Genomic DNA, 23262 nt, shown 5'->3' on the forward strand with positions numbered 1-23262 from the left:
ATGGTATCATTTACGTAATACTATGTTTAACCAACAGCTAGTGCGCGATATTCTGTGGTGGCAATAGAGCTGGGTGATACACCTAAAATGTATATATCATTTATTTTTGAAACTTTCTTCTGTTATTAAAATGTATTTGTGTAACTGCGTGTATATTTACTCAAAACAACTATTTAAAAAGATGAATCTTTTCAATCAGAGAAACATTATTTCAACCAAACAGTCACTTTAGCCAAGAAAACTCAAAATCGATGTGCAATTAATAAGGAAAAGACAACAAAAATATAGATATCTTTCAAGTTCAACACTTTTTTTTACTAAATGTACTACCATTCAAAATCTTCTGTACGATTTTTAAAAATGTTTTTGAAAAGTATTTTCAGTAAAAACAATAATATTGTGAAATATTAGTACAATTTAAAATACATGTTTTATATTTTAATATATTTTTAAATGTATACATGTGAGGGTGAAGCTGAATTTTCCAAGTAATTTTTAGTTGTATTTATATTCACCTATGTAACCAGCAGTATATATGCAAATACCTTGAGATTTTTTTTGTGAATCTTTTGGGTGATGTAAAAATGGGCAGATGGTTGTTTACATTTTAATAGGAAAAAGGCCACACTACGAGTGAGTGATGGTGCTAACGAGTTTTTTTAAATAGACTGATTCTTGTAAATACATTTTAAAAATATTACACCATTTTTTTCCACTGAAGTTTATATCAAAGCCGCTATTGAAATGCCTCAATGTTGCTTCATTTTATATTTTTATATTCAATTTATCAGCCAACCCCTAGTGGAAACAGCAGTCCCTGCATGTGCTGCATGGTAAAAAAGTCTATATAAAGACAGCAACACTGAAAACACTGCAGTATTTATATGTTTTTTAAACATTAGCTCAACGAGTGATTAGCATGTGTCTCTTGTTCGTGACTCTTTTCATCCTCTGTCCATCAGGTGACCGGCCGTTCCAGTGTAACCAGTGTGGGGTTTCATTCACTCAAAAAGGCAACCTACTGAGACACATCAAACTCCACACGGCAGAGAAGCCCTTCAAATGCCCGTTCTGCAGCTACGCTTGCCGCCGCCGTGATGCCCTGAGCGGACATCTGCGCACACACTCAGGTCAGGCTCCCACAGCTCTATGCAATTGCTATAAGAAGACACATTTATGGGCAGTAGTGTGGTGTTAATGTGTGCCATAGCCTAGAAAACGATTGCGGTTCTGTGCAGCTGACATGCTCTGGAGAAACCGAACAGAGCTGTTCTGTCCTGAGGGAGGTGTATAGAGCAAACACTTCTGTGAGGCCACCTAGGACATGCTGTTGTGTTGCCTGCAAGTCTTGCGTCGCTTCACCAAAGGAAATGCTCTCTGTCAACCAAAGGGAAGTGTCGCTTTGGTGAAGCATCACTCTCTAACCCAGTTTCATATCAGCCCACCATCAGTTGTCTAGTCCTCCACATTGAAGATCCGGGTCATATGATACCATCAGCGTTCGGCTCGGAACTTCACGAGCTGTCACTCAGGGACGGCTTGGTTAAAATGCACAGGGAGAGCAGGAGCGACCTATCACTCTCATCGTGTTTTTCTGCCTTTCTTCGACTTTTGTCATTTCCTGTTTTGCAGCTCTAATCACAGCGCAGGGATAGCACAGTTTTTAGGCAGGGCAGCTGATGTCTGTGGTGTCCTGTTTTTGTGGGCAGAATATATGAAATAATTCTTAAAGACATAGCTACATTTTGGTTTCCCATATGCGCTGATGGTCACAGGTTTTAGGGATGATGACCACTATGTTTTTGTTCACACAATTGACTGAATTTGCTTCTCATGATTTTAAAAACCATTTGATCTAAATATGTGACCCTGGGCCACAAAACCTCAAAAATTTTTTGAAACTGATATTTATACATCATCTGAAAGCTGCATAAATACGCTTTCCATTGATGTATGGTTTGTTAGGATAGGATAATATTTGGCCGAGATACAACTATTTGAAAATCTGGAATCTGAGGGTGCAAAAAAAAAAAATATTGAGAAAATTGTATTTAAAGTTATCCAAATTAAGTTCTTAGCAATGCATATTACTAATCAAAAATTAAGTTTGAATATACTTACAGTAGGAAATTTACAAAATATTTTCATGAAACATGATCTTTACTTAATATCCGAATGATTTTTGGCATAAAAGAAAAATCAATCATTTTGACCCATACAATGCATTTTTGGCTATTGCTACAAATATACCCCAGCGACTTAAGACTGGTTTTGTGGTCCAGGGTCATATATATGTGCTTAAATATTTTAAATTAGTCTTTTGATCTTGAAATTGATATAATTATATATTAAATACAATCCCGTTGTGTATTTTAAAATATTTTTGTTTAATTTATTTGATTGAAAATACTGTAAAAGCAGTAATATTGTAAAATATTATTTCTATTTTAATATATTTTTTCATTTAATTTATTCCTGTGATTCAGAGCTGAAATTTCAGCAGCCATTACTCAAGTCTTTAGTATTACATAATCCTTCAAAAATCATTATAATATGCTGATTTTGGTAATTCAAAAGATTATAAATGTCACTTTTGATCGATTTAAATCGGCATTACTGAATAAATGTATCAAAAGAACGAATACAGTCTTGCTAACCACAAACATTTTAACAGTAAATTGTGCCTATGCATGAATTTCTTTACAAAACATTTAAATGTAAAACTTTTTTTTGGTCACTAAGTTCCTCCGTTTGTCTTATTTCATAGTTGTGTTGACTATTCAATCGTAGTCATGATACAGATTGAGTAGGTGTATCCAGCCTGGTAGTATAGATTCTCCATCATTTAATAACTAACTAACTAACTATGCAAAATTTGTGGTGTGTGTGTGTGTTGTGGTATATCATATTGATAAAAAATGTCAGTGTGAGAACTTTTACCACCAAAGCCCACGCACCAAACTACCTCAGCATATAAACGTTTGTGGCCGATGAGAGTCATTAACTCATTTGCATTTCCTTTTCTATAGGCTTAGTAAGGAGATGCCACAAGAAAGCTTTGTTCTACCACAGTGTGAGACATGTAGTTGTTGCTGGAGCCATTTTAATGAGTAATTCAAGGACTTAAGAAGCAATGCCGACCAGGGTGGTCTCGCCCTTTTTTCCGTAAGTCCATCCCCGCTCCTCAGTGACCTGTCCGCCTTCCCGCCAGCCACCTCAGTTGGAGCGGAATGGGAGTGACTTTGCAGGTCTTGGGCAGCGGGCGCCACATGAAGGGCCTCTTCCTTTCTGGCCCTTGCCAACAGGAGGATTGGAGGCAAACAGCCCAGGAAAGTTAAGTTAAGAGGGAGTAAAATCGTGCAAAACTTTGGCTATCTGATCGTTGACAAACGCCTGTCACTGGAATCCATATGCATGCAAGCAGACCACAGACGTGCTCTAAAAGATGAAACTGAAACAGCATATGTTGCACCACAGTTTTAGGCGTGTGTCATAATGTTGGTGACTTTGCTCTGGGTTGCTTTGGCAGCTTAGTAAAATAGGAAATGTGATGTGAGTGGCTAACGTTTGATTCAGGGAGTGGATGCTTTAAGCTGGGTTCATGTTTAACTACCAGTTGAGTAACTTGAGCACTTTTGCTGATGCTCTACAATTGATAGGCATTTACTTGAAATGAAATGTCATCCTCATCTCACTGTTTCCTGTTTTCAACCCGAATGGATGCGGTTTAGAGGGCTTTAATGCAGCACTATATGTGCATGAATTTGCAATTGAATAAGTGCTTAGACAGGGATTTTTATTTTCTGAATCGTCCAAACTTTGCTATAGGAACTCATAGGGTTTTGAACAGCTGCTATTAATCGATAAAACTGCTTGTTGCATTTCTTTCACACTGCACAAGTTCGAATCTTTCTCTTCATCACATATTAGCATGATTGCCTGTCCCAGACTTTGCAGTTTGCAGGTGTTTGTGACAGTTCATTGAACCAAACAATTCAGTTCTCTTTTTTTTCCATTTATAGTGTAGATTTGTCAGTGTGGATTCACTATATCCTCTGTCTGTCTGCTCCAAACCATTTCTGATGTGCTGTCATGTGCACAAGTACATTTTTAAAACCTCCTGTTTATTAGACATATTGAAAGTGTAACAAAAAATGTCACCTTTTTTTTTACAGTCACCCACTGACATATAAAGACCCCAAAATTAAAAAAACTAGACTGTTTAAATGTAGTAATAATAATAAGCACATTTAAGCATTCTTCACAGTTGATATGGTGTGACAGTTCACGTGAATGCCATATAAGCATATACATTTATATTTTATGTGTATCTTTGTTATTTTATATATTTTTATTTTCTTCTAATATCATATATTCTAATATTATAAATTGATAATCATTTGTATATGAAGAAAATTCATAAATAATAAATTATAGTATATATTATTTTATATGTAAATAATATTATATAACAATATTTTATATTCTTTTTTAAATATTTTGTTTTTTATTTTTCTATAAATAAAATACAGTATTTTATTTTATAATATTATTTATATTTATTTTAAAATAACATTGTAAAATATTTAGTTTATTTTTTATTTTTATGAATAAAATACAGTTTATAAATTATTTTATATAATTATTATTTTATATAACACTATTGTATTTTAATATTTTAACATTTAAAAAAAATATATATTTTGTTTTATTTTTCAATTAGAGCTTAGTTACACTAAACAATTTCAACCCACTGAATCTGAAACTTCAGTGAATTAATTGGTTTATGATACATTGTATTCCAGGTGGACCGAAGCTATTGTTTTCTGTTGCTGTAATCCATCCTTTCCCACAAAAGTGACAGGGCCTCTGTTGTTTGACATGCGTTCTACATGTGAAAGGTCACTTCACAGCATCTCAGTCAGTAGCTGTGTCACTTTCACTGTTTGCTTCAGATTGAAAGCACTATGGCGCTTTGAAGAGGGTTACCGAAAAGTGTAGGGGGTATTTTTAAAATTGGCACACTTTACAGGTAATCCCACAGGCTTGCTAGTAACAGGTGTGAATTTTCATTATTTTCTCACGTGCAGTAAGAGACTGACTGGTTAACTATGTTCATACAGTATGACTCAATTCACTAGGCTGTTTTGTTTCACTGCCACGCTCTTTATGAATAATTCTGAAAGTCCCTTTTACCAGAGGATTGACCACAGAGCTAAAAGCAGCCCCTCTCTCAAATTCAATTAGGTTTTTAGCTGACATAACAGAACAGCGCAGATGTAACGGTGGGCTATGTTCCGATTTGATACTGATGAGTGAATGAGAAAAACATGACAGATAAATGAATGACTCAACCAATTGATGAATGAAGCTCGGAATGAATCGATGAATGAATCATTCCATTAGCTTTTGGAAAACTCACATCTGTTTCTGGAGGCTAAGCATCGTCCTCCTCCTACTCTCCTCTGCCCACGATGGAAGGACAAGGTGCTTGTTCCTTTTGCATCTTTCTTGGGAGGTTCTGTCCCGCATTATCGCCCTTGCACTGACCTAATCTTAGTGGAACTGACTGTGAATCACTTCACACCTTATCCGGCTGAGGAGAAACACTCACTCCGTTTCTGTTTATTGTTCAAAGAGAATTTCCAAGTCATCACTTGTGGTGCCAATAACAGATGGATGATGATAAAACAAATACAAATCGAATACTACTACTCTCATATGTAATTCTATGGAGCTAACTCCCTCACCATGTTGTAGTGGTTGCATCATTGCGAAAATCTGTGCCCACTTTCTCGCTTACTTAGTTGGAGACCAAAACTCATTTGTGTGAGTGGTCTGAATGAGTTATTTTACAAATTAATACTTATTTTGCTACTCTTTGATGTCTTTTTAGTGGGCAAACCACACAAGTGTAACTACTGTGGGCGGAGCTACAAGCAGCGCACGTCATTGGAGGAGCACAAAGAACGGTGTCATAATTACTTGCAGAGCGTCGGCATGAACTCCACCTCCAATCCTGGCCTGTATCCAGGTGAGTGGCTCATGACTTCATTGAGAATGTAAGATGATGGTTTTCCGCCTCATTGATCTAGTGTTATTGTGAATGATTGTGAAAACATTTCGGTGACACAACGGTATTCCACAAGCTGATATGTTTCTTGGAATAAAAACAATATTAGTTATTAGCATAGAATTGCTTCACGTAACATTTGTGGGGTACATTTTGTTGAGACCAAGTGGTCAAGGTTTTGCTGGTTAGCATGGTTAGCCCCTGTCTTATCTATGTTGTGTTATATATATATATATATATGTGTGTGTGTATCTATAACGGTGTTGGATGACACAGTGGTGTTCCACAAGCTGGTATGTATGGTGGCCGAGAAGTGCTAAACAAATCACAATTCTGAAAACAAATAACAAATTACAAACGCAAATGCAAGTCTAAAAAACTAAATAACAATTCAGAAAACACAACAACAATTCAGAAAAAATTATAACAAGTCAGAAAACAAAATGACAGATTCGAAAACAAATTAACAAGTCAGAAAACACAACAACAAATCAGACAAACCGGAAGAGGTAGGTATAGTTTGAGACAGCGCCATTGGTTTGGGATTACTCACCGCTGACTGGACGAGACATCTGTCAATCAACGTATACAGGAAGAACCAGCCGAAGAACAGCAGAGTCGTGGTAGAAAGTTTGGAGATGGTATTAAAGTAGCTCAGTTTAAATGTATTGTATGAATTGCCCTTACTATGGAATAAAAAATACGGGGTGTCTATTTACATTTAGTTAAAAGTGGCTGTAAATCATCAGCTCCAGTGGCGCAGATGGATAAGCGTGTGTCTTTGGCTTTTTGACGCGATCGACCTGGGTTCGATCCCGTCTTTTGCCTAACTTTTTTTCCTCCCTTTTCAAATCTCGTATTAGCAATGGATTATATTTACACTAAGTGAAAATAGCAGTATTTTTAGCATTATGCTATTTACACTAAGTGCAAATACCTATTTACACTGTTAAAATAGCAGGATTTCTACTATCAAGTATACTACTTGTTGCAAATAGTGGCAATTATCTGCTTGAAAAGGGAGGAAAAAAAAGTTTGGCAAAAGGCGGGATCGAACCCGGGTAACTGAATGTAAATATACACTCCGTATTTTTAACTCCATAGTAAGGGCAATTCATACAATACATTTAAACTGAGCTACTTTAATACCATCTCCGAACTTTCTACCAGGACTCTGCTGTTCTTCGACTGGTTTTTCCTGTATACGTTAATTGACAGATGTCTTGTCCAGTCAGCGGTGAGTAATCCCAAACCAATGGCACTGTCTCAAACTATACCTACCTCTTCCGGTTTGTCTGATTTGTCGTTGTGTTTTCTGACTTGTTATTTTGTTTTCGAATTTGTCATTGTGTTGTCTGACTTGTTATAATGTTTTCTGAATTGTTGTTGTGCTTTCTGAATTGTTATTTTGTTTTTTAGACTTGCATTTGCGTTTGTAATTTGTTATTTTGTTTTCAGAATTGTGATTTGTTTTGCACTTCTCGGCCACCGTAGGTATTTTTCTTGGAAATGAAAAAACAAAACAAAACATGAATTTCTAACATCGATTTGCTACATTGAACACATATGGGGTACGTTTTTGTTGACACCAAGGGGTTTTGCTGGTTAGCATGGTAAGCCTCTATTGGTAGATGGTCCGAACCACACCATCTGACAGCAAGAAGCTTCTTTATCCATTGAAACTCATTCAAAATTATCATTCTAGCTAAAATCAGTGTTGTCTTGACAAATTAGATTCATAACATTTACGGCTCAAAACAATCTGTCTGTGAAACTTTGAGATGAATGGGAATGCTAGCAAATAGTTTTCTCCAGGTTTTATGGACCAGCTTTGTTGATATGCTGAACTGTTTTATTGTTTTTTACCAGGGGAGGTACCAAAGGAGCAGAGGCCACTGGAGTCAGCTGGGATGGCTGCTTTCGACCGGCCTCCTGTAATTGAAAGACTGCAGGGGAATGTGGGTAAACGGAAGAGCACCACGCCACAGAAGTTTGTGGGTAAGTGTCACCTCAGCAGTAAATGTGGTTGAATCTACTGTATGCAACATACTGATCTTCAAAGTTCAAGCGGTGCTAATGAATGTAGGCAGGTCACATTGTGCAAGAAACATTTTCAACCTCACACATAAAGTTCCTGTATGTGCATAATACAAAATGAATATGCTCTCTGCATTGTTTTAAATCGGGTAACAGCACATTCACAGCCAAAAATATGTTTAAAATGCTGAAAGAAAGCTTGTCTAAAGCACATGTATCTGATTATAACTTTTCAATCTTTAATCATCATTTCATAAATTGTATCCACCATAATCATTACAAATGTAAAAAAAACGATTTTTAGTAATAAAAAAAAGTATCTTCTACTTTCTACAGAAGCAACGGTAATTGTGTCAGGCAAATATGGTGGGGTTTTGTGAATTAGGCACAAGCTGTAATAGGTCTATTTGAGAAAGTAAGTGTATTTGTGCTTATAAATAAAGACAATGACTTATTTAAATACAGCACATTACTATTTCAGAGTATTTAGCGCCTGGTTAAACTGGATTGCCGGTGGTTAGTGAGTAACATGCAGGTTTTGGAGCTGAAATACCACATGCAACCGTTTAGTAAACGCTGAGTTTCCACATGAAGGAACAGAGAGCAGAACTCACATTTAAAAAAATAAAGAGATAGTTAAATTGTAATGGAAGATCTCTTAAGAGAGATAAAAATTTATGCACAGTAGCACGACTTTATCAGAGACAAACATTATTTGAAATGAAACTCATTACATGCGTTGTAATGACAATATCTGCGGAAATCAAACTAAGTATTAAAGTGAAAGAGAGAGAGAGAGAGAAAAAAAAGGGTTGAGTAGGAGTTGTTTTTTTTTCATTCTGTGGTTTTTGCACACCTGTAACTTTGCCATTGCTTTTACTGACTACGCCAGAGCAGTTTACCGCATCCATATTATGCAGGGGTTAAATGTTCTCACTTCAGTCTCCAAACGGGGCTTTCCATCATTAATGCAACACAAACATAGTAACAGCATTTTAAATCCACTTTTTACAGTAAATTGCAAGGTTAGTCTCTTTTTCAATCATGATGGAAAGTACTTTGGGGCTGTTCCTGATGTATCTTTTATTGCATTGTCTGTTAAGGTGAGAAAATGGTTCGCTATTCGTACCCCGAGCTGAGCTATGAGATGGGCCCCAAATATGAGAAGGAAGCTGAGATGATGCATGCCCAATTGATGGACCACTCCATTAGCAATGCGATCAGCTACTTGGGCTCCGACTCCTTGAGGCCTATGGTCCATCACCCATCCCTCTCCATGGCTGAAGTGCTGCCTATGGTGAACCCGCTCTTCCATCCGATGTATCCGCTTGGCCCACGCATGGACCGTCCCAGCAGTCGAGAGGCTCCTCCGTTGCCCCACCCGAACCCAGAGTTCCCACACCCAACCAATGGCGCGATCCCCTTGCTCAGGCCCAAGAATCCTCAATCGGCCCGAGACGGGTCCCCATGCAACAGTGGACAGGATTCAGCCGATTCGGCACGGAGCAGCCCCCGGGACAAGCTCAGCGGCGCCGGGCCCAGGACAAGATCCAGCCCGGGGTTTGGCCGGGCAGAGGAAGGCAGGGTGATTGATGCTGGCCGCGTCGCCGCCAGGGACAGCATCCGCGTCTTCAGCCGCGAAGGCCAGGAGCTGAGGGTGTTCCAGTGCGAACACTGCCGCATCCTGTTCCTGGACCACGTCATGTACACCATCCACATGGGTTGCCACGGTTACAGAGACCCACTCGAGTGCAACATCTGTGGCCACTGCAGCAAAGATCGCTACGAGTTCTCCTCTCACATCGTCCGCGGAGAACACACCTTTCGTTAAGAATCCCACGCATTCTCGCAGTCAGTTTAATGCAGACAGCATCAGTTTACTGACGAAGCATTACGTGAGCACCAATCGGCAGATATATGAAGGTTTGGGTCCAATAGAAAGTTTTCATTTTGGAGCTGTTTGAAGATTTTTGTTCTGGGTGAGGGGATGAATTTGTTTATGTTGTGAATGTTTCGTTTTAAAGTTATTTTAATTTTTTTCACCCCACACAGAGTTTATTGTTGTATATGTGCTGAAACTTCCAACAGAGCAGCTAAATGTTATCTAAAGTTGTGGAGTTCTTTCTCTTATTTGTCATCTGTATTACATTGATGCATGCTGTCATTCTTGTTTCATGGACCTTGATCAATATTACAGGTAAACCAAGCAAGCAGAGGACCACTGGAGAACTAGACCGCTTAGTTTTGCATACAAAAAAAAAGACTTTAATTCATAGCTTCTTGCTGCTGTGGCTTCTTAGTGCCTTGCTGATGTTTTGAACGATTTTGTGTTTTGTATCGTTTTAGCATCTTTTCTCATCACTCGCTCCCTTTCGATGAAGTTACGGGGCGTATGAGCTTGCTAATGTCCTCATATCGGTGCTATTCAAGTTTCACAAAAGCAGTCCTGTAGGGTGGCACAAATCTTTCGGACACATTTTAATGAAGTGTTGATGACAATCCCCCATGTGTCTCGTGGATTTTAACAGGAGACAGTGATACTTTTGCCATGCTAAGGACCGATGAGTTTTCCACGCTGTGTTTTGCTGCTGTTGCACACTTACTATCATCTCTTGCGTTCTTATGCACTTAGCTGAAAACAGCACTGCAACATGCCTTGATAAACCTGTTTTTGCACTATTAGCTTGAGGCCTTGGGCGAAAATATGCTATTTCCATGCTATTGATAAAGCGAACAAAGGTCAGTGTTCTGTTTAGCTAGTATATTGTCATCTGTGATTCAACAGGGAACAAGTCTGCACCTATATTACCATGCTTTAATAACAGGGTTGCCATACTTTGATTGAAATCTGTTAATTTCATTCAGCCTTAAGACCAAATGCCTCATTATTAATGCCTCATTAAATCAAACCCCTCTGACTGTCTTGAGTGTTACAGCACAAACTCAAAAAAGAGTTTAGATTTATTTTCTTTTTCAGTCAACAAATGTAGTTTTCTTGGCCCCACACATGGACCTATGTATTTGTTATTGAGCTTTCTAAGAACTGAGATCTGAAATATGCACATAAATGCACAGCATATGCATTTTTGGTTTGACTCTAGTTAGCTAATACATTTTATAATTTTTTTGGACACAGAGAAAAAAATTTATAACCATTGCACAGTGATAATTGGCAAAATAATCTGCCTGGTAACAGAACAAGGCAGATCTTTTAATAAAACAACAGCTTTTTATAGATGTTAGAAGATTGTCGTTGAGATTTCATCGCTAACCCGGACTGCACAAGAGCTTTAGAAGATAAAACGCGGTTTATTAATCAGACAATGTTTAGCCTCCTCTAACCCTTAACAGTTTTCCCATACTTGATGCAGAGACTTATTTCTCATTGTTTTCAGAGCATTGAAATCGGTCGTAAAAATGTAGACAGTTTTGAATGTTCACATAGCCGTTTACTCTCCCTTCCTGTTTCTCTTCCCTTCTTTCATTATTTTTTCTGTATTCAATGTTGTTGAATATTTACATCAAGCATTCTGTAGCACAACCATAAATCCAGCTTTAATCGATGTGTATGGCTTAAAGTGTACAATCGCAGCCTTCACGATGTTCAAAACCTCCCTTGCACATTTGTTGGGCTTTTATGTCAGCTCTAAAATAGCCTTACATCACTATCAGACTTTGTTGTACCTATTGTTTTATAAAGCTTTGCTTTTGTCTTTTCTGCTTTGAGAAAAACTCCACAAAAAAAAAAAACTGTGAATATGCCCTTTAAACGTTATGAGGAAAAAGACTTAAAAGGCACAACATCACTGATAGAAATGCATTCATATTGTTTGAACATGTCATTGTATTGTTCTTTAAAATATAGCTTTGCCTTTTTACACCTCCATAAAATGTCACAAATCTCTCACACACACACACACACACACACACACACACACACCACCTAAAATATATTGAAGAATTGTATTCGTTCTTGTGAAGCATGAAATTCTTTTGGCATTTTAGTTTTTTTTTTTTTGGGATTGGTGTCACATGCAGGCAATGACTGTGCTCCACAATTCCAGGGCATTTTATAGAATTATTATCAAAGCTTATTGTATATTAGACATTGTTTTTTTTTCTCTCCAAAAAAGGAACAAGGTGAAGGAAACATTGATGGAAGACTATGTTTACAACCCGAATGAACAAGAGCACATGAGCAAAACGTGTTCTTACGATGAGTCCACACTTTTGGGAGTGGAGAGTACTTGAAATGACAAGAAAGGCACTCTAGAGTCAGGTTTCACTTTTTACCTTAAAGTGTATGGGACTGCTATTTTCTCATCTGTGTAAATATATATTTTTTGGTGAGCGAAAGGTGTTTTTTAACTGTTCTTATTCACTGTGGACCGTACAAACCGTAAAACAAGGGATTGCAGTGTATTTTTATATAAGTGAATAAATGGATGAATTATATGCAGTATATTTTGGTAAAAATGTTGAAAGGGGGTTATCTTTTGCTGTGTGTCGGTTCGCTTTTGGGGGGTTTTCTCAGGTACAGTGTTGTCAAAAATCTTCTTGTAAGGCATTTGTATGGAACTGTTGGAGAGATTTGAATTAATATTGAATTGTTTAGTACTATTTGACTTGAAATCCAAAGTCAGATATCCAAATAAATATATATATTTACATTTTTAAAGATAGAAATCTTATAAGTAAGACCAAGGTTTACTGATGTAAAACTCTTTCTAAGATTGACTTTTGTAACCTTGGCATCTTTAAGGAAAGTGTGTCATTCTATGTTGGTTTTGAAGCATGGGCTTTTCTGCATTAAATACTGTCATCATCTGAACCTGTTGCTGTCTGTTCCGCTCGTTTCCTTCTTATTTTCACACAGAACTGTTTTCACATGGTTGTGTGGTGTTTATATTGTTGCTTGTGTGAATCTCTCGATCTTGTACTGAGAATAGATATGTGGTCTTACATAGAATGAGCCCCCCCACCCCCACCCCCACCCTTCTTTCTTTTATTTTCTTTTTCGTTTTTTTTTGAAGGACTTGTGGTTTTTGTCAAAGGCCATCTCTTTTCTTTCCACTGCCCCTCTCCGTTTGCAAATATGCTCAGCAGCCTGAGAGAGCGTATGTCAAAATCAGACCAACAAACACATGCAGTGTTACAGGAAAAAACAGCAAGAGACTGATAATACTATTACTGGGTGATAAAGAAAGCAGTAAATACTTTAATATACACTACCATTCAAAAGTTTAAAAAAAAAGATTTTTTAAAGGAATTAATACTTTAATTCATTTGTATTAATTTTCCACATAAATATTAAGCAGCACAACTGTTTTCAACATTGATAATGTTTTTTTGTGCACCAAATCAGCATATTAGAATGATTTCTGAAGGATGATGTGACACTGAAGACTGGAGTAGGCTAATGGCTGCTAAAAATTCAGCTTTGTCATCACATGGATAAATTACAGTTTAAGATATAATACAATATATCACAGTTATTTTAATTAGTATTTTACAGTATTGCTTTTATTGTGTGTTTGATCAAATAAATGGATCCTTGGTGAGCATAAAAGGCTTCTTTCAAAATATTAAAATAATTTAAATGTTAGCAACCCCAAACTTTGAACAGTAGTATGTGTATTTCCAATGGGTACTGTGTTACAATAAATAATATATAATCATATTAAATAATGTAAGTAATAGAAATCAGTAAGTTATTAATTTATTACTGCAAAATAAATCTATATTTCTTTAAGTGCTAACAAAATAGATACATTAGAAATGAGTTTTATTAAAGCTATCCAGTGTGTTGTGATTGGCCAAATAACTCAAGCGTGTGACAGAAATGTTACGCCTCTCACCATATTGTGATGCCGTGTCCCGCCGCGATGAGACAAAAACAATAAAACCCATTACAAACAAGACATTTGTTGCATTCCGTGGGGACATAATTACTGATTATAATGACTTATACTGTTTTTTTTACGCATTGCATCGCACCGCGTAACATAAAACCATGTCTGCATTTATGATCGGAGAAACAACAAACAACAAGCCCTACTCTACACTGCTCAAAGCTCGCATTTGAATCGTCAGTGACAAATTCTTTAAATATGAAAACGTACTTACAGGCTGTGAGTAAGAACAGACGGCATTGTAGTCTACTCTCCCAGGTTCAGGAAACAGTCCTCCGTAAAATGCGCTGCACATATCTGAATATTTGGGTTGAACTGTTCTGGAACAGTGTTGTAAATACAACTTAACCACTGATTTCTAGTCGTGTCCTCTTTTGGAAGACCAAACAAAGTAGTTTTGCTTTCACAACGAAACACACAGCGTCTCTACGACATGGCGGCAGCGGCAATGGCAACAATACTACAGCGAGAATCAAAGTTATGCCTTCTTTATTTGCGTGAACATTTGGGCGGTGTTATGCAAATCTTCCCACACAGTGACGTAGACATGGGGCCATGTTTAAAAGATTTAGGGATCTTATCTATTCACAAACAGCTTGTAACACTCCGAAGAGAAAGGAAAACTTGAAATGGCATCATATGACCCTTTTAATATTTAAAAGTTATTATAAACCAGATAGTTTGGGTCCTGACTGCTGATTGGTCTACGTTTCAGTTGTGCTAAAAATAAAATTTGTCCCTGATATTTTTGTAATATTAACCTTTTTTTTTTTTTTTAAAGCAATGAGGCTCCCGAGGCTGTTTGTTAAGCTTAACTGTGTTCTTTAAAACTTAATCTAACACATTTGTACCTTATTGCTTCATTTTAATTGCCTTTAATTACTATCTTTCAAAGCTTTCTGACTGACGCTAGTTTGACTGACAGGTGAAGCCAGGTATTATCTACCTGCAAGCGTCTGCTGGAGCAGGACTTTTAAATGTTTTATCTGGACACAGACATGCGATCATGTTTATTTTACACTGGATGTGTTCTGAGAGGCCCTCAAGGGACCTCTAACAGCAATGAACCTGCCGGGGCTCTACCAGCATTGCAAAGAAGCTGCTTCTTGTCACAGTCTGTGACCTTTGCTTTGGCTTGTGTGTTTCTTGAGTGATGCTCCAAATGCCAGGTGACGGTGGGTACCTCCTTGTCTGTGGCTTTCTATGCAGCAATGCTGGCATCCCCTCTACCTCTCAAAGTCCACATGCATCAAAGTCCTGCTCGATTCTGTGTGCCCGCAATGTCAAAGCCCCCCAGAGATGCGTGCAGTTGCAGAGCGATGATAGAGATATGTTTGCATTGAAGGGGTTGTGTTGGTTAAGACATGATTGCAACAGAATATCTCTAAACCTCCACTCAGCCCTCCTTATTGTTTGGGGTTTTGTCAGTTTGCTACTGTCTTTCTGTCTCTTTTTTTTTTTTGAAAGGTTGCTGGCCTGATCTTGTCTGAACATGACTCATACCCTTAACGGTGAAGGTGAGCTTTATCTCTCTTTCTTTTTTTTTCTAGATTTGATTTTAGGAGTGTTGCCAATGCACTGGCTCATACAGGCAAATCATATTTTAAAGACACACAATATGAGAGCTTTTCTGTATATTAATCTGTAAGATATTGTATCGGAGTATATCATAAAGTTTTGAATATACTAGAAAAAGTCAAACTTCACTTCTGAGGACTGTTAGTGCCATTCTTAGGGAAGCTCTTGCTTCACAAGCTAATCTTTTAGCTTGTTAGCTAAAAACTACAAACAAAAAGTAGCTAACAACTTAAGCTATGGAGGTGGGGATATCTTTTTATAAAACGAAATATACACCAGATTACGTTATTTGTCATGAAATCAGAAATGTGGCACTAAACAATGAGGATTTTGAATGAATCATCAATTGGTAACAGCACTGACGGATACATTTACACTAAATACAACTACAAAAGCTATAATACACCTTAATCTATATAACTGAGGGGGATGATAGTGATTAACAACAGCATTTAGCATAATATTTTGATATAAAAAAAGAAGTAAAGCAGTTCATTAACACAAATTATCCAAACAAATCGATTAGATCACATGAGTGAATTAGATTTCACAATGCTATGAGACAAGCTGTGCTATAAAGCAACAAGTGCAAACACAGCAAACCTTCAATATGACCATAAAATAGAAATGTAGTATTTTGTCACATTAAAACACTAATGATTGTAAGAAGTAGATGTTTACTGGAAAAGCTATGCTGTTTTGCAAATAGTTTGAGCTACTTCCTATTGATAATGTTGGTAAAGGTTCACCCAAAAATCAGCTCTCACACTCATGTTGTTCCAAACCTATATGACTTTCTTTTTTCTTTCTGTGAAACACAAATGAACATGTTTTGAAAAATGTTTGTAACTAAACTGTTTTGGTGAGCATTGAATTCCATTGTAAGGACAAAAACACATTTCTCAAAAAATATTTTTATGTTTCACAGAAGAAAGAAACTCTCATTTTTGAAATGACATGAGGTTGAGTAAATGATAACAGATGATTTCATTTTTGTGCAAACTATGGCAATGAATGAGCAGTATTGCTTCTGTTTGTTAGTTACTTGCAGCATCGGTTAGTGCTGAAGGCTGGTAGTACATTAACAAGTGAGGATGTTCATGTCTCACATTTTATCTGTGTAAAATCTTAGGGAAGCTGCAGACCAGAGTCTACCACAGTGTGAAGGAGAGTTAAAGCAGATGTGTGACTTGTGCCATAAAATGCTCTTGGCCTTTAGCCCTCGTGCTGCGGCAAATGTACAATGAGCCCTCAGCTAAGTGTGAACTTACTCTGTGGCATTTTGTTGCTTCCTTATTTCAATATTTTCACACAACTTGAGCGTCAGAATGGAAAGAACCGTATAACTTTCTTGTAACCTTCACTATACATTTGCCTTGCATAGGTTTTGATGATGGGTTTTAATGATACTATAATCTAAATCTAAATATGATCTAAATATACTATAAATTTACACTACTGTTCAAAAGTTTGGTGAGCTTGAACGAAATGACTACTTTTATTCAGCAAGGATGCATTCAATTGATGAAAAGTAACAGATTTCTATTACAAAATATATATTTTTCAAATAAATTCTTAAGCAGCACAATCTTTCAACACTGATAATAATAAGAGATTTGTTTGAGCACCAAATCAGCATGTTAGAATGATTTCTGAAGTGATTTCATTTGTAATGACTACTAAAAATTCAGAAAATGTTAATAATATTTCACAATATTCCTGTATTTATGATCAAATAAATGCAGCATGCTTTCAAAAACATCAAAATCTTACCAACCCTAAACTTTTGAATGGTATATATCAGAATAGCATGCAACAAGATCTTTCTTTTGCATTTAGTGTCTTTTAACAAAGATTACGTCTCATTTTTCAGTTTATGAATGGACGTCACTCATCTCTTGAAACTTCCAGCTGAATTCAATGGAACATGGTTTATATTTTGGAACACTCAACCTTTTTTCACGCTTCCCTCTTCTCTCTGATGATCAGAACCAATCAGATGAGTCAGCTTTATGAGGGCTCCAGTGAAGCGTGCCAACATTTGGATGATTGGTGTGTTTGTAGATAAAAACTGATCACCGTGACCCAGAAATATCTTCAGGATTGTTGTGCAATCATCACAGGTGACTCCCATTCCAGTTTTTCCAGCCCAGCAGTGTGGGGGTTGTCTTAGCTGGCCTTTGTGCCATCCATTGCACTGGAGAACACACCCTATTAAAATGCATGCCTTCATAAGACCAACGCTCCACACACCTCCACAGTCAGATGCCAGGATTTAGCGTATGCTATGACAGAACATCCGAAAAATGTACAGAGCTCAAATCTTAATAGTCATGACGGTCATGGTGTCTATTTACTCGAGTTATGAAAATGATGTGGGAAAAACAGAACAATTGTCATTCAGTGTTTAACACTGGGAGTGTCTGGAGAATCCAGCTGCACTGGTGTGGGCGGTTTACTGCCACTGTCATGGAGTCCCAACAGCCAGTATCCTTTCTTACAAAGCCTCAGGAAAGCAAGGCCAGTATCTTAAGTGCCTGCAGCTACTGTTGTAATCCTACACAGACTCAGGAGAGGTGAATATCTGTGAGAGAGGAACAATATGTGCTGTCAACATTGTGCCTGAAGCCACTTTCATGAAAACTAAAAAGAAAGCTTGGGTGTGATCTACCAAGTCTTGACTTAAAAAATAGTTAACCAAGAAAATAAGCATTTTATTATTACTTTCATGTTCAATATTATTTTTTTTTTTTCATGAAACAGAAAATTGAATTCATAATATCCGTGAGGTAGTAGATGTAGATGACCACATATGCTATGACACTGCTGGTTACCCAACATGCTTTGTGGTTGGGATCAAATTAGACAGAGTTACTCGCTAGGACTATAAAAGTGTGTGAAATGGTTTTTGGTGGGTATTCATAACATATTGTAGGTTTCCATTTTACTGTAATATTGCATGTTGTGTATGTTACTGGTGTTGAGCTTTGTAGTCCCAGAAGTAAAGTGCCGGCTGTCATCCACATTTGTTAGGGATAGTTCCCCTTAAAATTCTAGTACTTCTTCATTTTTGTGTTCCCATGTAGTTCTAAATGTGAGTGACTTTTTCTGTGGAGGACAGTGGCACTGTTGCCAAACTACTTTCAATGGAAACCTGCTCGCTAAATGTGGCATCATACCAGCAAGTGTTGGAAACTAGATAAGGTTTGTCCAAGAAGTTACTAGAAGTTACTAGATTTGTCACTATAGGTGAATTTTTTGAAAAAAAGTTGTTAAAGGCGTCTGAAAAGTTGCTAAATTGGCAGCTTTGTAAGTTTGATTTCTGTGGATGCTTTAAAGAACATTGAGCTCTTTTGATATTCTTTGTATATACGTAAACAACCCCATTAAGACTGTTTAAAAAATATATTTTCCTTAACACATTGACATGGTTAACATCAAACAGTATAAGTCCTCGCTTATCATGTGACCACTCAAAAAAAGACTGATAAAACATATTTGCTTAAAGGGGTCATATGATGCTGCTAAAAAGAACATTATTTTGTGTATTTGGTGTAATGAAATGTGTTTATGCGGTTTAAAGTAAAAAAAACTGTGGCTTTCTATGCAGCAATGCTGGCATCCCCTCTACCTCTCAAAGTCCACATGCATCAAAGTCCTGCTCGATTCTGTGTGCCCGCAATGTCAAAGCCCCCCAGAGATGCGTGCAGTTGCAGAGCGATGATAGAGATATGTTTGCATTGAAGGGGTTGTGTTGGTTAAGACATGATTGCAACAGAATATCTCTAAACCTCCACTCAGCCCTCCTTATTGTTTGGGGTTTTGTCAGTTTGCTACTGTCTTTCTGTCTCTTTTTTTTTTTTGAAAGGTTGCTGGCCTGATCTTGTCTGAACATGACTCATACCCTTAACGGTGAAGGTGAGCTTTATCTCTCTTTCTTTTTTTTTCTAGATTTGATTTTAGGAGTGTTGCCAATGCACTGGCTCATACAGGCAAATAATATTTTAAAGACACACAATATGAGAGCTTTTCTGTATATTAATCTGTAAGATATTGTATCGGAGTATATCATAAAGTTTTGAATATACTAGAAAAAGTCAAACTTCACTTCTGAGGACTGTTAGTGCCATTCTTAGGGAAGCTCTTGCTTCACAAGCTAATCTTTTAGCTTGTTAGCTAAAAACTACAAACAAAAAGTAGCTAACAACTTAAGCTATGGAGGTGGGGATATCTTTTTATAAAACGAAATATACACCAGATTACGTTATTTGTCATGAAATCAGAAATGTGTCACTAAACAATGAGGATTTTGAATGAATCATCAATTGGTAACAGCACTGACGGATACATTTACACTAAATACAACTACAAAAGCTATAATACACCTTAATCTATATAACTGAGGGGGATGATAGTGATTAACAACAGCATTTAGCATAATATTTTGATATAAAAAAAGAAGTAAAGCAGTTCATTAACACAAATTATCCAAACAAATCGATTAGATCACATGAGTGAATTAGATTTCACAATGCTATGAGACAAGCTGTGCTATAAAGCAACAAGTGCAAACACAGCAAACCTTCAATATGACCATAAAATAGAAATGTAGTATTTTGTCACATTAAAACACTAATGATTGTAAGAAGTAGATGTTTACTGGAAAAGCTATGCTGTTTTGCAAATAGTTTGAGCTACTTCCTATTGATAATGTTGGTAAAGGTTCACCCAAAAATCAGCTCTCACACTCATGTTGTTCCAAACCTATATGACTTTCTTTTTTCTTTCTGTGAAACACAAATGAACATGTTTTGAAAAATGTTTGTAACTAAACTGTTTTGGTGAGCATTGAATTCCATTGTAAGGACAAAAACACATTTCTCAAAAAATATTTTTATGTTTCACAGAAGAAAGAAACTCTCATTTTTGAAATGACATGAGGTTGAGTAAATGATAACAGATGATTTCATTTTTGTGCAAACTATGGCAATGAATGAGCAGTATTGCTTCTGTTTGTTAGTTACTTGCAGCATCGGTTAGTGCTGAAGGCTGGTAGTACATTAACAAGTGAGGATGTTCATGTCTCACATTTTATCTGTGTAAAATCTTAGGGAAGCTGCAGACCAGAGTCTACCACAGTGTGAAGGAGAGTTAAAGCAGATGTGTGACTTGTGCCATAAAATGCTCTTGGCCTTTAGCCCTCGTGCTGCGGCAAATGTACAATGAGCCCTCAGCTAAGTGTGAACTTACTCTGTGGCATTTTGTTGCTTCCTTATTTCAATATTTTCACACAACTTGAGCGTCAGAATGGAAAGAACCGTATAACTTTCTTGTAACCTTCACTATACATTTGCCTTGCATAGGTTTTGATGATGGGTTTTAATGATACTATAATCTAAATATAAATATGATCTAAATATACTATAAATTTACACTACTGTTCAAAAGTTTGGTGAGCTTGAACGAAATGACTACTTTTATTCAGCAAGGATGCATTCAATTGATGAAAAGTAACAGATTTCTATTACAAAATATTTATTTTTCAAATAAATTCTTAAGCAGCACAATCTTTCAACACTGATAATAATAAGAGATTTGTTTGAGCACCAAATCAGCATGTTAGAATGATTTCTGAAGTGATTTCATTTGTAATGACTACTAAAAATTCAGAAAATGTTAATAATATTTCACAATATTCCTGTATTTATGATCAAATAAATGCAGCATGCTTTCAAAAACATCAAAATCTTACCAACCCTAAACTTTTGAATGGTATATATCAGAATAGCATGCAACAAGATCTTTCTTTTGCATTTAGTGTCTTTTAACAAAGATTACGTCTCATTTTTCAGTTTATGAATGGACGTCACTCATCTCTTGAAACTTCCAGCTGAATTCAATGGAACATGGTTTATATTTTGGAACACTCAACCTTTTTTCACGCTTCCCTCTTCTCTCTGATGATCAGAACCAATCAGATGAGTCAGCTTTATGAGGGCTCCAGTGAAGCGTGCCAACATTTGGATGATTGTTGTGTTGGTAGATAAAAACTGATCACTGTGACCCAGAAATATCTTCAGGATTGTTGTGCAATCATCACAGGTGACTCCCATTCCAGTTTTTCCAGCCCAGCAGTGTGGGGGTTGTCTTAGCTGGCCTTTGTGCCATCCATTGCACTGGAGAACACACCCTATTAAAATGCATGCCTTCATAAGACCAACGCTCCACACACCTCCACAGTCAGATGCCAGGATTTAGCGTATGCTATGACAGAACATCCGAAAAATGTACAGAGCTCAAATCTTAATAGTCATGACGGTCATGGTGTCTATTTACTCGAGTTATGAAAATGATGTGGGAAAAACAGAACAATTGTCATTCAGTGTTTAACACTGGGAGTGTCTGGAGAATCCAGCTGCACTGGTGTGGGCGGTTTACTGCCACTGTCATGGAGTCCCAACAGCCAGTATCCTTTCTTACAAAGCCTCAGGAAAGCAAGGCCAGTATCTTAAGTGCCTGCAGCTACTGTTGTAATCCTACACAGACTCAGGAGAGGTGAATATCTGTGAGAGAGGAACAATATGTGCTGTCAACATTGTGCCTGAAGCCACTTTGGTGAAAACTAAAAAGAAAACTTGGGCGTGATCTACTCCCAAGTCTTGATTTAACAAATAGTTCACCCAGAAAATAAGCATTTTATCATTACTTTCATGTTTAATAGTAGTTTCTTTTTTCCATGAAACACAAACTTTCATTCATAATATCTGAGCTTCTGTTTTCCATACAATGAAAGTAGATGGCCATTTATACTGCGACACACACTGCTGGTTACCCAACATGCTTTGTGGTTGGGGATCAAATTACTCTCTAGATACACGCTAGGACTACAAAGTGTGTGAAATGGTTTTGGAGTGTATACATAATGTATTGTAGGTTTACATTTTATTGTAATATTGCATGTTGCGTATATGTGTTACCGTTTGTTGAGCTGTATAGTCTCAGAAGTAAAGTGTCAGCTTGTCATCCACATTTGTTAAGGAAATTCACGTAAAATTAAAGTACTTCTTTATTTATGTGTTCTCGTGTGGTTCTAAATGTGTATGATTATCTCTGTGGAAGATAGTGGCACTGTTGTCAACTACTTTCAATGTAACATAGCTAAAGCCAGCTCTCTTAATGGCGCTAGATGGCGACATTAAGAGAGTCGTGGAAACTAGACAAGGTTTGTCGGTAGGCAACATAGGATTTGACGGATGCTAAATTGGATTACAACTTTTTTGTACTCTATTTTCATTTCCGTAACTGACATAGTTAACGTGAAACAGCATTGGTTCTTGCTTGTCATGTGACCAATCAAAAAAAAAGTTTGATAAAACAAAATATTAGCTTAAAACTTAAATTTTGGTCTGTTCGTCATACAAAGCTATCATATGAGTTGTATGGACATACGAAGCCCCTAAAGGGATGTTTTGAGTTCTCTCGTAAAACTTTTTGCGTTCCAATGAAAATCACTGGTTGTGTCCTAAATTACATACTCTCTAAGTAAGTTTTTTTTTTAATAATTACTGAGTGGTCATTAAAAAATATGTAAAAAAAATAGTATTAATATCCAGACATACAATATCCGTAATGTTGTCATTGTCAAGTAACCTACCAGCATCA

At 36.8% G+C, this 23262-nt stretch overlaps 1 protein-coding gene across 4 annotated transcripts in view; it reads left to right on the forward strand.

Annotated features, from left to right (window-relative positions):
• LOC107556196 (zinc finger protein Helios-like) overlaps window positions 1-11908 on the forward strand; it is a 29203-nt gene extending 17295 nt beyond the window's left edge. For all 4 annotated transcript variants that reach the window (XM_016239249.1, XM_016239252.1, XM_016239250.1 and 1 more), the window contains 4 exons: window positions 963-1130; window positions 5897-6034; window positions 7943-8071; window positions 9214-11908. In XM_016239249.1, coding sequence (XP_016094735.1) covers window positions 963-1130; window positions 5897-6034; window positions 7943-8071; window positions 9214-9941 — 1163 coding nt within the window. In that variant the 3' untranslated portion in view covers window positions 9942-11908. The remainder of the gene's footprint in view (window positions 1-962; window positions 1131-5896; window positions 6035-7942; window positions 8072-9213) is intronic.
• Window positions 11909-23262: the final 11354 nt, after the last annotated feature.

Source organism: Sinocyclocheilus grahami, unplaced genomic scaffold, assembly GCF_001515645.1.
Source record: "Sinocyclocheilus grahami isolate Dianchi unplaced genomic scaffold, SAMN03320097.WGS_v1.1 scaffold558.1, whole genome shotgun sequence".
Lineage (NCBI taxonomy): Eukaryota > Metazoa > Chordata > Actinopteri > Cypriniformes > Cyprinidae > Sinocyclocheilus > Sinocyclocheilus grahami.